The sequence below is a fragment of the Haliotis asinina genome, chromosome 13, assembly GCF_037392515.1.
Source record: "Haliotis asinina isolate JCU_RB_2024 chromosome 13, JCU_Hal_asi_v2, whole genome shotgun sequence".
NCBI classification, from domain to species: Eukaryota; Metazoa; Mollusca; class Gastropoda; order Lepetellida; family Haliotidae; genus Haliotis; species Haliotis asinina.
In genome coordinates, this window is record NC_090292.1 from 22,037,170 (window position 1) to 22,052,932 (window position 15,763).

The 15,763-nt window shown below is 39.2% G+C and overlaps 1 protein-coding gene across 1 annotated transcript; it reads right to left on the minus strand.

The window, feature by feature from the left end:
* Window positions 1-1,443: 1,443 nt before the first annotated feature.
* Window positions 1,444-10,246, minus strand: LOC137260113 (uncharacterized). Its single transcript, XM_067797814.1, has 6 exons — window positions 10,137-10,246; window positions 7,668-7,704; window positions 6,364-6,444; window positions 5,799-5,840; window positions 4,395-5,572; window positions 1,444-4,185 (listed from the first exon to the last, which is right to left on the minus strand). Exons 2-6 carry the CDS (start codon window positions 7,678-7,680, stop codon window positions 3,238-3,240), a joined length of 2,262 nt encoding a protein of 753 aa, XP_067653915.1. The 5' UTR covers window positions 7,681-7,704; window positions 10,137-10,246; the 3' UTR covers window positions 1,444-3,237.
* Window positions 10,247-15,763: the final 5,517 nt, after the last annotated feature.

Here is a 15,763-nt window from a genome sequence, read left to right on the forward strand (position 1 = left end):
TTGGTGAGCAAGGCCATGAGTGTTCGGTTTACTGAACAAATTCAGAATTACTGGATATAAACTAATATTGACTGAATACATTAAACTCTGAAACAGTTGCAGAGGTTTATGTCGAAGAAAGAAACAACAATGTCAAGATTCAAGGATAAATGAATTGACGGACGCTGATATCAATATTAATTTTGGCAAAGAATGAAGAAAATGTCAAACAACCGAAAAGTATCAACATCTATACGCCAGGACGAGTGGACAGAATATTTTGAAAATCGTTCTGAATATAACAGGCAAGTGAGTTGATCAGCTCCATCTTGATAAAACAGAGGAAACTCTGCAATCGCTAACGTCTGTCGCTAGACGTATGTCAGGATAGCGACATTATGTACCTGTTAACAGAGGTCGGACAAGAGGGTTAACAGAGGTCTGTACAAGAGGTCCAGGTAGCTATTAGGAGCTTTAGTTGGTACAGCAACACACAGTAAACCTGTCCAAAGTACTGTCCCTGTCCACCCAGCTGTGAACTGAGTACCTCTTAGGATGAGAGTGCCACAACAAAACTATAGTTTTGTGTAGGCTCAGGGAGTTGAGATTGAAAATACGATGTAAAGTTGAGACTGACATCCAGTGATCGAGGGAACCATATGCCAGCGTCTTGAGCAAGCATTAAATGCATCGATATGTGCGCTATACAAATATCCTGTAATAATAAATATTCTGTAATAAACAACAGACGGTGAAGAACCACAAAGGCAGGGATGATAAGATGCTGTGGCGACCTTCTTGTTCCATATTTACCTATCACTTTCCACTTCGAATTAGTCTCAGGAAATTACATGTATCCGACCAAGGGTATGATCATACCTCATCACAAGAAACGTGACGTCAGTGAAGTGAGTTATTATAGTGGCATATCCCTCACGGATGTATTTGGGAGAATATTCTCCTTAATTCTAAATGAACGTTTACGCTTGTCTGAAGATCTTTATGCTAAAATCCCCGATGCCGAAGCAGGCTTCAAGAAGAGCTGCAGTAGAACCGACTATATATTCCCTCTTCAGAGTTTGGTTCAAACCTATCTCTCAAAACGTGGCTGACGCTTTTATTTTTGCATATTTGCGGACTTTATAAAGGCCCTCGCTTCGATCAATAGACAGCTATTTTGGTACATACTACATACACAATGGCAGAATACTAATTGTGTTGAGGAACATGTACTACAAAACACAGTCAGCCATGGGAACACGTACTAACTCCATCTAAGACTAGTTTCAATTTTTGAGTGGTGTGCGGCAAGGATGAGTTACCAGCCCTTTCCTCTTTAGAATATTTAATGCAGAATTCCAAGTCCTTGTGTAAATACCGATGCTAGATTGCCCTGAACTTATCGAGCTGCTTCAGTTGTATATTAGACGATTCTGTACTAGGACTGCAAAGACAAGACAAACGTATTTACAAGTTCTTTATTTCAAGGCCAAAACATAACAAGGCATAATGGTTCAAATGGTGTGTGGGTTTTCATACTTCAATAGCCTAAGCACATTATTAGTTGACTCAAGAAGTTAAATTTTATCAACATGGATTATTGAAAAAAAAACTGGACATATTTCACCATAAAATAGGCTGGTAAATAACGTTTACGATATTTGACAAAGAGTGGGCCCACTAATAACGTATGATATTCGTTTTCAACATCATTATCACAGTAATTGCTCCATCGTCCTCCTTCTATTATAAAATGTGTGAACTTGATCTAAATCTGGACAGTGCAGGACTATGACTATACTAAATGCCAAAAGAAACGTTACCCTCTTACCTTTATGAATTACTGAAAAACTATGTTAGAAGACATAGTAACAACAGTTGGGTAGTTTTCGAAATACAGAGACTCCTTAATATAGAGAGAACTTACAATTTCACTAAGACTGGAGAAGTTTGATTTTTCCACATTTGTACAATTTTTTTATAACCTGCAACCCTTCGCCTACTAGCTTGGCCGTTTTATCCACTAGGCTGGGAAGGATCGCTGTGAAGAATGAGACTGTTTGTCGGCATGAACCGTGTGTTCCTCACAAGACGGACAGTGCATGTGCAGACCACGGGTAGCTCATGTAGAACACGTCCACTGCGCATGGAAGGCGAGGCATCGGCTGCCTGTCTCGTTCCAGTTGATTTCAACAGTAAATACGGAAGATTGAAATCATATTTAAATCATATCTAAAGCACATCTCGGTCGGTGTATAAGTTGGATTAAACAGGGATAAAGCTTTCCCTTGATAACATCTTTGCTCTTTTTGTAATGCCGGCTGGTCATGCTTATCCTGTACTTAATGACTAGTCAGCAGGGTGTTGGTAGTGATTAGTAGGCCTGTCTGACACAGAGTGAATTGTAACTTGCAAATCAAAGCACTGTTTTGAAAGTGATTTTTAACCCCAAAGTGTATGCTCACTACCATGTTAACACCAAAGCCTGGATGACATAAATCCAGATATCCAGATATTTAGTTATCCAGATGATTTTCACAATACCGATTGTTTCCGGATTTACAGGGTCTCACTGTATATGAATTTCAATTATTCTTTGGGTAAATTCAGATATGAACATAGACATATCCGGTACATGGCTAAAACCAAAACGCAATTTTAAACTAAAAGCTCGCAATGTTCAAGTTTAGGTTGTGCATCAGAGATTTTTCTAACAATCTCTAAATAATAGATAATTTTTTCCAGATGACAATGGTAATTTCTCAACAAATTTCTCGTCGACCTCTTTGGCAGATAATTTGTATCTAAAGCTAATGAAGGAGAACTTCTGGCATTCAGTTGAATAACATGTACAGAGCTTTGCAGGGAGTTGACTTGGATGCAGATGCTTCAGCTCTTCAGTATGGAAGAGTGTATTATATCATAAGATACTGAAGTAGGTTTTCCACTCTTTGATATTTCAGCTGGGGAATGTTGTGTACTTGGTGACTTGGAAATGATAATTCGACGTCGCGTTTAATAAAAATATAATAAACAAACTGATGCATCTGCACCACAAGCTTTCTGCAATGACAGATTTCTGATTCCTTAGGTAGGGGATGAGTGTGTTTGGGACCTGAAAATGCTGGAAAAACACAAGTATGCCTGAATCACCATCATTAACAGCCTAGATACAGCAACCCCATGAGAGACATCTTGCACAGAATATCGAGCCACAGATATCCCTTGTTATCTTGAGGTACACTGTCGCGTGGGGAACTATTTTGGGGTAAGTCTGACTCTCTGTCTCTCACACAAATAATATAACGCAGTACGCCCGTATCTATTTTGCACCGTTCCATCGACAATGTGTTCTGTCAGAAGATACAGCGTACTGATATCTGCTTCCTTCCGCTGGCATATGTAGTGTACAGGAGTGTTTCCAGTTCTGTCAGCTGTGTTGACATCAGCTCCATTCAGGATCAACAGATGAACTGTTCTGACATCTACACAGGATCTCTGACAGAGCAGATGAAGAGCTGTCTGCCCATATATATCGGCCTTGTTAACATCTGCTCCCTTTTGGACCAGCAGTGTGATGGCCTTCATCTCTTGGGTTTCTGCCACCTGATGTCTTTCCTCAAAGGAATGTCGTGTAGCTTCTAACTCCTCCTTACATATACCGTTCTTTTCACACAGATAGTCAAATAGTGTCTCCCAACTAACTGCCCTGAGAGGCTTCGTATCATTATTCGTATCTGTGTACCTTAGTTTAAGACTGGATGATCTTAGGAAGCTCTTTGCCATTGATTTGTAGGCAATTGGCCGCCCACCCAGTAGGCTCCAGTCATCTTCGCCTCCCCCATAACATAGGAAGTGCAAGGCTGTCCCGCCATTCTCAGTAGTACGGTTGACGTTTGCACCATGATCAATCAACAGACGAAGAAGATCAACGTCTACATCACGATTCATGCATGCAGCATGGAGTACAGTCTCTCCAGAAGCCAGGTACCTGAAAAGAGCATATGGGTCTTTCTCGGCGATGCTTCCGACTACACAGACAAAGATGCCTCTAGGGGAAACAAGATGCTTCCTTCGTGAAATGTTCGCATTTGCCCCATTTTCTAGCAGAAACTTAGCAGCAATACAGTTGCGACATCTAACAGCTGCTTGAAGCAGAGTTCTCCCTGTACTGTCTCTCTGATTGATACTGATACGATTCCATGCCTGCAAATGGATTCAGTGCAGAGTTGATTACACATCGTGGTCATATCACCGGTATGCTGGTGAGTGCAGTGTTAAAACATAAACAACAAAACAAATTCAGTTACAAGAACGAAGGACTTGAATGGGTTCTGATCTGTGACTAACCATTCTTTTTAACCTTAACGCCAATGATTCAACTGAAGAAACCTAATATAACTATCTTTTCTTACCTGGCCAAAAGGAAACATAGTGTTCGAAACAGTTTTCTTTATCAGCTGCTCACAGAGCTTCCGTTTCCAGCAGAGCTCATGTTGTATCACGGTATAGTTCCCCTGACGTATTTCTGTAGCCAGTCTCTGAACAAGTGCGTTCATGGCTGAGGACGATTCTTTAAAGAAGATGTACATCTCATGTTCTCCTTCTTGTGGTACACGCACCTTACACTTTTGCATAATGACAGAAATCGGAAACTCTTGTGCAGCAAAGAGAGGGTCTTTGTTTCCAACTGCTACTGCCACACTCTCATAGATGGATGGATGGGAGAATGCAACACCAGTTCCACTCATTTTAAGATAGCTGCCCAATAAACTAGAAACTGTGCTTTGCATCTCTGTTCGCAAGGTTGTATCTGAAATACTGGAGATATCCAGCTGGCCATCTGCTTTTAGAAGTATTTTAAAATGATCGTAACATTCCTGTTTGTCAATCAATGCACGTGTTGTGAAATTGAGAAATTTGGGAGGTGAGGCGAAGAATTTAACAATATCAATCACGTGTCCTCTAGCTCTCAGTTCAACGTACATCTCACAGCAATGAGGAAATCCATGAGGGCACTGATTGTATAACTCCATCTTAGTACTCTCTGGGACGTCGTTTATATTATGTTTGGAAAGATGAAAGTTTAAAATGTCAAGTTTCTCCATATCTGTGTTCAGTTTATCAGGATTGACTACAGCATCTTCTTCCAAAATGACATCTCCATATTTACCCAATTGATTCCTTGCAGCTTCCAAAACATTGAGTCTGCTCACAAATATTATGCTTGGACAACTGTCATCGGCCACCTTGGTCTGTCGTTCCAAAATTATTTGAAACACGGGAAACCACGTGCTGAAGGCTCTTTGGTCAAAATCGAAAACTCCCAAAACATCGTTCATGAAAATGATACTATCAGGAGCCTTCCTGAAGACAACGGAGTAGTCCTGAGGGCTATCGATCTTGAACACTTCCTTCCCATCATCCTGCAGACACTTCAGCACCATATAGGCAAGAGTTGTCTTCCCATCGCCAGCATTTCCGGTGACGGTAATCCATCGGTGTCTAGTTTGAAGCTTCTCAATGACGGTGTTAATAGAGGACAGTCTGACCATTCCTCTGTTCCAAATATCAATGTCTTTGATTGTTTGGTCTGAAAATATGTTGACATTTTGGACAAATATTAAGGAACGTTTTGGATAGACGTGCATCACTGCATTTGATGTGTTGTAAATTGTAAATGGCATTGTGACCTTAAATGTGTATGTACACAAACTGCTGTTAACAGAAGGTTGTATTTATAATGGACTTGGAGATATGGTCTCTTTTCTACACGGCTGAAATATCGTGTGTTATTCACACACTCTCCCCAGTGTTACCTTTTAAATGACAGATCCTTTCTTCATCTACGCAACTGTTTACTGAAAAAAAATAAACACATATATTAATAGCATTCTACAGAATACCGTTATATAGTTCATATCAAGGCAGTGCATCTCAGAGGAATGCTGCAAGACTCATTGGTCACATACAGACGGGATCAACACCTTCAGAAAAGGGCTCAAAGAACTCTTTGACATTGCTTATGTTCAATGACGTGCTTACAGTGTGAAGCGCCTTACAGTAAACTAGATGTAGAGAGAGAAGGCCCTTTAAGCAATTGAAGGTTACAGTCGAGTGACCACTTCTTTTTCCATGGTAGTGTCCATCATAATAGAGAATTAGATATCCACATATTTTTTCGCTTTTTGTATATTCTATGACTATAGATAATCCCTGAGCATGTCAGTGATTATGTATAATGAGTGTATGATACATTTACATAATCACTGAACATTTCAGGGATTATGCATAATCTCTGGTCTTACATATTCACTGTAACATACGCCCAGCATAGAGTAATTAAAGGAAAGAAAGGGCAGTATTGCTGTATTGTAGGCATACCGTTTACTGTGCCTTGGTGGATTCCGATGGCATACACACTATGGGCAGTTCCCTGGTTACCAGTGACGTGGACAGACGTACCTGATACAAAACAAAGGTCAAGTCAAAACATTTATCACAGAACGGTCTCGTTTCCTGTTGACTTGGTACCGTCCTATTGCGAAACATAGCGTTATAACCAGCCCAGAAATATTAGGCGAATTCGTTTAACCGAATACACAAATATTGATCAGTATGATTTGATACGCTCAAGCATGTCCATGCGAGCTCTGAGAAACGGAAACCTGAAAATCATGGAAATCTCAAAACGAGGTTCTTCCGCTAGAAAACTGTGGTGGTCTGATACGGAACTGACATGATACTAATCTCACTGTGCGTTATAAAACTACACGTGTACACTGAATAGGCGTAAAAACCGACAACAGGTGTAACCAGTGAGCCATATGCACTGTGAATAATTTTACGACCTTATTACACAGGGGCACTCTGTGATTTCTTTGTATTCAGCAATATTTTATTAAAAAACAAGTCGTAGAACGGATTAACACAGTTAACAATGTTCACGTTAGGGTGTGAGTTATCGCTGGACGTAACACCGCATTGGCACTAAGGTGATATATTCCCCTGCCGCAAATTATTAAACTAAACTTAAAACGTGATGAAAGAGAAGGTCGTAGTTTAAGATGAAGTTAAATGTGAACAAAACACATGACCAGTCAATCTCTCTTGATAACGTGTTCTGTAGTTCTTTAAATGCACAAATATTTTCAAGTCTTACTTTGACCCATTTCTAGTGTATGAAATATGTAAAAGTAGTAATAAAGAAATTGCCTATTGAAAAAAACATTCAAGGGAAATCGTGAAACTCTAAGAAGAAAATCCAACGAAATGTTCTTGAGATATCTCGCTTACAAACTTAATAACATTCAGTTTAAGATGCTGAAATCTTCAAAGTGTTGTCGTGACCTTGAAACTTAATGAAGGTCACCAAACGTGATTTTGCGAATTCCACAGATGAAGCCTGGTGTCAAACATGAAAAAAACCCCATTCAGTTAACGGTTCTTGAGGTATACGGTATTCCAGTTTGATGGTCGATATAATTTCAAGAAATTGTTCACGATAAAATTTCCAAAAAGAATCTTTAATTAGACACAATATGCTTATTGATAAACACTGCGGCATTTAAAAATATCTTAATGATTTTTATCTCAAGAACGTGTATTTCTCCAAGATTCAGCAAGTCATTTATCACATCAGATGGAAACTCTCCATGTGGGGATATGAGTTTCAGCGGGTGTCTCACCTTTCTCCGCCATGTCTGAAGTACAGTGTTCATGGATCTGAAACAGATTAAAAGGTACTGTGTTTATAGCGTTCGCCAGTTGAAAACCCGGTTTTGATCTCTCAGCTTTGCTGATTCCGCACATGGGCACAATGTGTGCTGGTCATTTCTGGTGTCCACCACCACGATATTTATGGAATATTGCTAGATGCGACATAAAACTAGCATTCCCTCACTAACTTTGACGTTTGAGTTAGGGAAAATATGGAAGCTAAAATATATGACATTGTATAGTCATCTCATGTTCTAAATGGCAATCAACAAGAAAAAAGATGATACATCACTGGCGAGAGTCCATCGGATTGTGAAATTAACAGACCTTTGTACATTGTTAGTAACCCAAACTAGATCGCACATGACTATATAACCAATCCAGTTAAAACATGAAATTATTCTTTCAACACAATGAGATTTGATTCCAAGACGAGTTCTGTGCTACCTTATTTAATATAAATTTATGTAATTCGACCTGCCGTTTGTCCCAACTGACCTACCGGATCATGCATATGTAGATTAGCTCAGGTCAAGCTGAACAAGCTGAAATGCTGGGGGTGGTTATTTTGTAACTAGCCACAGATACACTCTACAACATACTCTATATAGGCTCCCTGCTAGCCATTCAGACTAATTCTGACCGAAGCAATATGAGAGAAACAAAATGTACTAATTCCACAATCTCCTCTAACGACGTTAACAGACAATCATGTGGGTTATTTTCCCGACATAATAGAACCTGTATACATCGAAACATAAACTAATATCTTAAAGAGGAGGTTAAAATAGCGATAGTGAGTGACACAAACACGCAAGAATGATTGCTGACCCACACACCCACACGTGCAGACCCTCAGCCTGGTAAGAGACGCTACGCTTGATTTGCGCTTCGCGAGGTATTTCTCACAACGTAATTGCGTCAGACATATGTTGTTGTTGTTGGGATATTATGGGGCAGCAGACATAATCCGATGGACTGTCATTTGAAAGACAAAGCGAATGAAGGTGTTAATCCTATTGATCATGTATAGTCTGGTTCATAATTATTGAGAATTTTTCTTCTTACTTTGAGCTATCCTAACACCTCAAATGATTCACTGATACTTAAAACTAAGTAATGGTATAAGGGAGGTAACTCATCTTGGCCTACTAAGTATAGTACAATTAGAGTTACCTCCCCTGAATTTGTAGCAGACGTCATTTTCCTCAGCACTGTCAACAATGTCTGCTGAAGATAAAAGAAGGTTGATTTTTGAGCTGTGTAATCAAGGAATTGATGATGTAAATACATTGGCAGAGAGAACAGGAACTCCTCTTTCAACTGTGTATAGGATTAGGAAGAATTTTAAAGAGTGAAAGGATTTTGGGCACCAGAAAGGAGCAGGGAGACCCAGAAAATTGCACTTCTCAGATCACGTCCGGCTGGGAATTTTAGCGTCTAAAAAGCAAAGGGCAAGCATCTCCAACATCAGGTATGAAATGATAGAAAGGGGATCAACGGTTGTATCAAAATCTACAGTTAGAAGAAATTTGATTGATCTTGGATGTGAGAAAAAGACTGGAATTCCTTCTCTTCTCATGAAACAAGAACATAAAGACAGGCGTGTTGAGTGGTGTTTGGCACATGAAAACTTTGACTGGGAAAATGTGATTTTTACTGATGAAAGCTCAATATGGGTATATCCCAATAATGTGAAAATATGGACAAAGTCTGCGTCAGCACCGTTGTATCGACGACCTAAATACAGACCAAAGTTTCATGTATGGGGAGGGATATCCTTATTAGGAACGACCCCGCTGTGTGTGTTTTAGGGAAATCTGACAAGTCAACGCTACACTAACATATTAGATAATTTTCTCCTTCCAAGTGCACATGTGTTTTATGGAAATGACTGGATTTTGCAGCAAGATAATGATCCTAAACTCACCGCAAAACATGCCAAGCAGTGGTTTCATGAGAAAAATGTGACTGCATTACCATTTCCTGCATATAGTCCTGACTTAAATCCCATTGAGAACATTTGGGGGATGATGAAGGAATGTGTGAATCAAAAGGGGTTGACAAAAATTGAAGACATGAAGAGAGAAGTGGTCCGATACTGGGACAGCATAACTCACGAGACACTAACCTCTCTGATAGGAAGTATGCCTACCCGTCTTAGACTGTGCCGTGAAGCTCAAGGAGACTTGATAAAATATTAAATTGTTACCAACACAACATGAAAAGGTCAGTTGACTTTCACAATACATTCAATTTTATCTGATTTGTTCTCGTTTAATAACATGAAATGCTTTAGCTATTCTCAATAATTTTGAACCATCTACCTCCATATGCAGGAACCAATATTCTAATCTTATTAACACCTGCTCTTCCGCTAATAGTAATAAAGGAGAATTCGGCCACAATGACACATGGTCATTATAGGTAATACCTACATCTGTCACTCTGCCACTGGACGGGAAAAATCCACATTTGGCGGCAATGTCCGATGGGGACACGTGGAGTAAATCACCATCACTTTGTTTGATATTTATTGTCAGGTGTATCACGTGACACGTGTAAAGAGGGTCTAGAGAGAGGAGCTCTGTTTTGCAAGACGTTTTCACATTTATTTCAAAAGTACTGACAATTGTTTGAATTATTGCAATATAATAATATTATATCTTGAATATAATAAAACATATCTTTAAGTGAATATCAAAATATATCAATGAGTGTAAATTGAAGATATCTGCAATGACATTCGTGGTATTGCGAATCAATCCGAATTTAAGCATAGTGATGAGGCATATTATTAATATGTTTAGGTTGAAAAAAAGTTAAAAATACAAAGAAATTCATGTTTTCATCATATCAGTAATTCAAGTTTTGATATCTTACAATTTTAAACAAAAATGACTGATTAATTGTTGATATCCTGAATGGGTGATAATGTTGCAAAAGGGATAACACTAATTTTGTAACGAACTAAGGTGATCGTAAGTCACTAAGGTAACCTTAGTGCAATGATAAAGAATGGGGTATCTCCCTTGTTTGACTTGTTTGCGGAGAAACGTTTTTTCCGTTTATAAGCAAGTTGGCGATTCTGAGAATGAACGCATGGGAAAAGTCATCCAGAATAAAGCATAAATTGGAAACTGGTTAACTAGTGAGTGAGTGAGTGTTACGCCGAATTCAGCAATATTCCAGTTATATGGTGGAGGTATGTAATTATTTTAGCCTTGACAAAACAATCAAGTGATCAACAGCACGAGCATCGATCTACGCAGTTTCGAGTCTGGACCAGACAATCCAGTGATCAACAACATGAGCATCGACTTGCGCAGTTGGGAACAGATGAAGGAACGATATTCAGTTAGTTGTATTAGAAAATATGTAACAAAGGCATGCCGAATTGTTGTGTTGCCGTCACTTGCCCTTTGCGGTCCTGTGATGTTGTCACCATGCACAGATTTGCACCGGACTCAGTAGTTAGTGCTAAACGGGCTGTCTCTGTGTGTGAAACGAGCGTTGTGGAAGGCTGTGTTATTTACTAAATCGGATGGTTCGCCCCCTATCTCACTTCCAGGATAGAAAATGCTATTGAGATTTCTTTTCTTCGAGCTATAAATTCAAGACTACATACTACACAATGCTGACCAAAAGGATTTTGCATGAACATAACGATTTCTTAATCGGAAGCGAGACTGCGGTCGAAGTGACAATATTATTTTAAGTAATATTACATTGACCCCCGGCCTCGCTTATATGAGTGAAATTGTTATGTTACAAGCAATGTCATCCAAAATCCACCAATCAAATGCATATGTTGCTATCAGGAGAAATTAAGTTTGATTTTGTAAGTCGGTGAAAACAAACGTAAATAGCACTTATCCTCAGACAGGGCGCCGCCATTTTTGTAAATCGTGAAGTCACGGGCTTAAGTCCATTACAATTATTAAGATTATGGTTTGTTTTCATCAAGTTAGAAAATCAAAACTACTTTCTACTAGTAGTTAAATATGTATTTGAATCATGACCAAAAGGATTTTGCATGACAAACCTTGTAACATAACGACTTCTTCCACGGAAGCGAGGTGGGGGTCGAAGTGTAAATACTTCGCGATAAATTTCTTCGCTTGCTAAATTCACTTGGTTTGTAAGCATTCACATGTAGACACTTGCCAATGCACGTCTTTATATCCTAATTACTTTATAATCATACTTGTATGCATTTTGAAACTTGATAAAAATAAGCGATCAGCTGATAGGTACAGCGAATGTATAACAGGAATGTAATATCTAGACATTTTATAGTTTGCCTATGTGAATCATAATTCGCACGCACGCCCTGGTGTATTTCGTCTGTATCATGACACTTCACGACGAAAACAATGCAAATATTAAAATTAAAAGAAATCAAAGTCACAGGAGCAATGTCAGGCTGGTAGCTAGTGCGAGGAATGCATCCATTAATATTCACAAAAACGAGTGATATACCATTCATCTGCAGATTTCCCAAGTGATGTGTGGTTTAACAGTCTAATGTACCAAAAAGTGGAGTATCGTTTGAGGTTTTTCACATTGGTGTTTAGTTTCATTGGTCACCCAGGATTTCAAAAAAGAGTAATTTCGTTAGCCAGTAATGAGCAATCAATCAATGTGTTGGCGGTTAATCATTTGAAAGAAGGGTGTTGTTTTTACACAGGCACAGACACGACAGGGAGTATTCAGTATAGATTAGAAAATGTACATACGTAAACGCTACCTTTTGACAAATCTACATTTAAATCCGCACAAAAGTAAATAATCTATCAGCGTGTTATCGCTTAATCCTTTGATCGATCCAGACAAAAGAAATGCCAAATGGGGATCCGGATCTTTGTCGGGTAATCTAAGTGACCTTACCACTAACTATACCTGTTATAAATTCATTAACTGAGCATCAAGTGAATGATGACAAATAACGTGTAGGTTTATACCACCTAACACGGATTACAACCTAGCGACACCAAGTGATTTTGACAGAATCGTCTATGAAAACAAGGATTGTAACTCGAAAACTAGGCAAAGCAGGAGACAAAACTGAATGATAGTAGATTGTGAGAACATATGGCTTTCATTTTTCACAACAGCTTTCGCGATTTCAGGCATGTACAAACCTGTAAACGAAACAGTTTACCCCCTGAAATGTAGATTAATTCTGCAGAGACCCTCATATATATACATGTACCTACTATTACGTCACAGAGACGCGCCACTCTCATTGGTTGAAATTTCGTTCGCGGCTGAGAATTGTGCTCTGATGTCAAAAAGGTCGATTTAAGGTAATTTAAGATCGAAATGGGTAGGTTTAATGACGGCGTTTCATTTATAACGATGCAAATAAGTGATTTATGTACTTGCACCCCCTAGAGTATATGTGATCTTTAACAGCGAAATTCAACTCATTCAAATTCTTGAATGGTTGGTTATATCAGAGACCATATAATGGTTATATGGACGAAAATAAAATTATTTGTTATACATTACCATGGCATAGTCAGTAGTTGTTTATTGTTTTGTGTGGCAGTTGTCCCTGGGGGCAATTGTCCTAGGTGATAATTGTTCTAGTTGGCCATTGTCCTTGACCCGTTAGACTGACATTTATACAGTTTCTACTGTTGTAAAGAATCACTTGTGACAGTTCTGATACTGAATATGTTACATCGTAAATGTCGCCTTTCTTACACAATACGAAATCGCTATTTACCGCATTTTTAGGTTGATGTGATCGAAGGATTGCAGTTCAAAATAACATCTGTAATCACTGAAATCTGTTATCGGTTTCATTTGTTAGTAGGCTTTTTATCGGATAAAAAAATAATTCTTAGAATTAATTAATTATAGAATGTAGAATTCAAAGATCAGTCATAGAGGCGATTCACTATTTACTGAGTGTAACAATAGATATGCAAAAAGGATCTTACATATTATAATGGGAAATTATTATGACAAATATATTTATTCCACAATGAATGAAATTTGACACTGAACCAAATATATAATATTTCAGTATCCGCAAATCCGTGCGGTGGGCGAGCTGTCTAAGGCGCCAGGCTAGTAATCGTGGAGGTTGCCGGGATCGAGCCCACCTTTCACCGGGTGTAAAAACCTTGGAGTCAGCTTTGTGTGCAGATTCTTTCAGTGTTGTCACAACCCTGTGCACTTAAAAGAACCCACGAATCCTTAGGCAGATGACCAGATGGTGGCCACACGAATACGTGCACACACCTAGTTGCGGGTACAGCAACGTGCAGTAAACTTGGACAACGTGCTGTGACTGTGTGTCCCAGTCCACCCAGCTGTGAATGGGTACCTCGAAGGATGGGAAGGCTGCAACAGTTGTATGATCCCCATGGAGTGGAGATTGAAAATTCCAAAATTCGTTGTGATGAACATCCAATGAGCGGGGAAAAACAAAGCGCACCTGGGCAGTTGACCTGGCGAAGTGGATATTGGCGCTATACAAATGCCTAGTACAAGGTATAACAATCCACGAGTGCAGTACAGGAACCTCTAACCATGACAACACATTCACTTACACTTTTAATACCGACGACCCGTGAAGGTCCCGGGGTAGAATATGCCTTCAGCAACCCATGCTTCCCATAAAAGGCGACGATGCTTGTCGTAAGAGGCGACTAACGGGATCGGGTGGTCAGGCTCGCTGACGTGGTTGACACATGTCATCGCCTCCTAATTACCTAGATCGATGCGCATTTTGTTGATCGCTGGATTGCCTGGTCCAAACTCGATTATTTACAGACCGCCTCCATATAGCAGGAATATTGCTGAGTGCGGCGTAAAACTAAACTCATTCACTCACTCCAATAACAGCTGAGGTACCGTACATGGCAATGTTCATGCAAGTTCGCTAGATATATCACATGACCACTTTCTATTCATGAATAAAACATTTCATTCATGACATTATGTAACATAAGTAACAAAGTTTTACACAAGAACTTTCCTCAAACAGAACGTAGAATTCCTCAAGTCAGGGATCAGCCAAGGAGATGTTTCAAAATGTATTGTGAGATCGTGCTAGAAATAACTGACCACTATTTATAGTCGATGTACGTATCAACAACATTTAAGAAAAATGAGTTGAAAATGGTGTGGCAGGCAATGAGCATGGTTGGGTGATGGTGAGAATGTGGCTCTCCCGTAAATGTTACTCCATGGTACCATAAATAAAGCCACAATTGACAAATACCCATTGCAGCTAAAGCCACAATTGACAAATATCCATTGCCGCTAAAGCCACAATTGACAAATACCCATTGCCGCTAAAGCCACAATTGACAAATACCCATTGCCACTAAAGCCACAACTGACAAATACCCATTGTAGCTAAAGCCACAATTGACAAATACCCATTGCCGCTAAAGCCACAATTGACACATACCCATTGCCGCTAAAGCCACCATTAAAGTACAAACCTCGTGGCAGCGAAAACCACAATAAGTCAAGGAATCATTACCGCAATTTCAAACAAGCGGCACCTGTTATTACTCTAGGTGACTCTCACATAAATTTTCCACGAGTCAAGCAAGGTCTAATACCATTGCTACCATTTACCAGCATCATCTTAGTATCGAACAGCATTGTGTCTTTGTTTAGTCGTCTTGGTTTGTGATAGCATCGTGTCACTGGACTACAGCCCCTCATTACATACAGCTTGCGTTACGTTTGAGAGTTTGTCAAAACAAATAAATCGGAGCATCAAATGAATATGAACAATACAATACAAAAGCAAAAAAAGAATAATATATATATATATTTGTGTTTGTGTGTGTTTGTGTGTGTGTCTGTGTATAAAAGCAAAAAAAAAAAAAATTCCGCAGAAATATGTAAAAAAAGACGAACCAAGCAAAACAACCCCTCCCCCTCCTCCCCTCCCACCATATAATGAAAAAACCCAAAATAACAACCACCACCACCCTACCCCAAAAACAGTAAAAATACATTGTTACAAGAGGTCTGTCTCAATGTTTTTTCTTTGTTCAGTGATGAGTCTCCTGTCTATTTTCGACGGAAC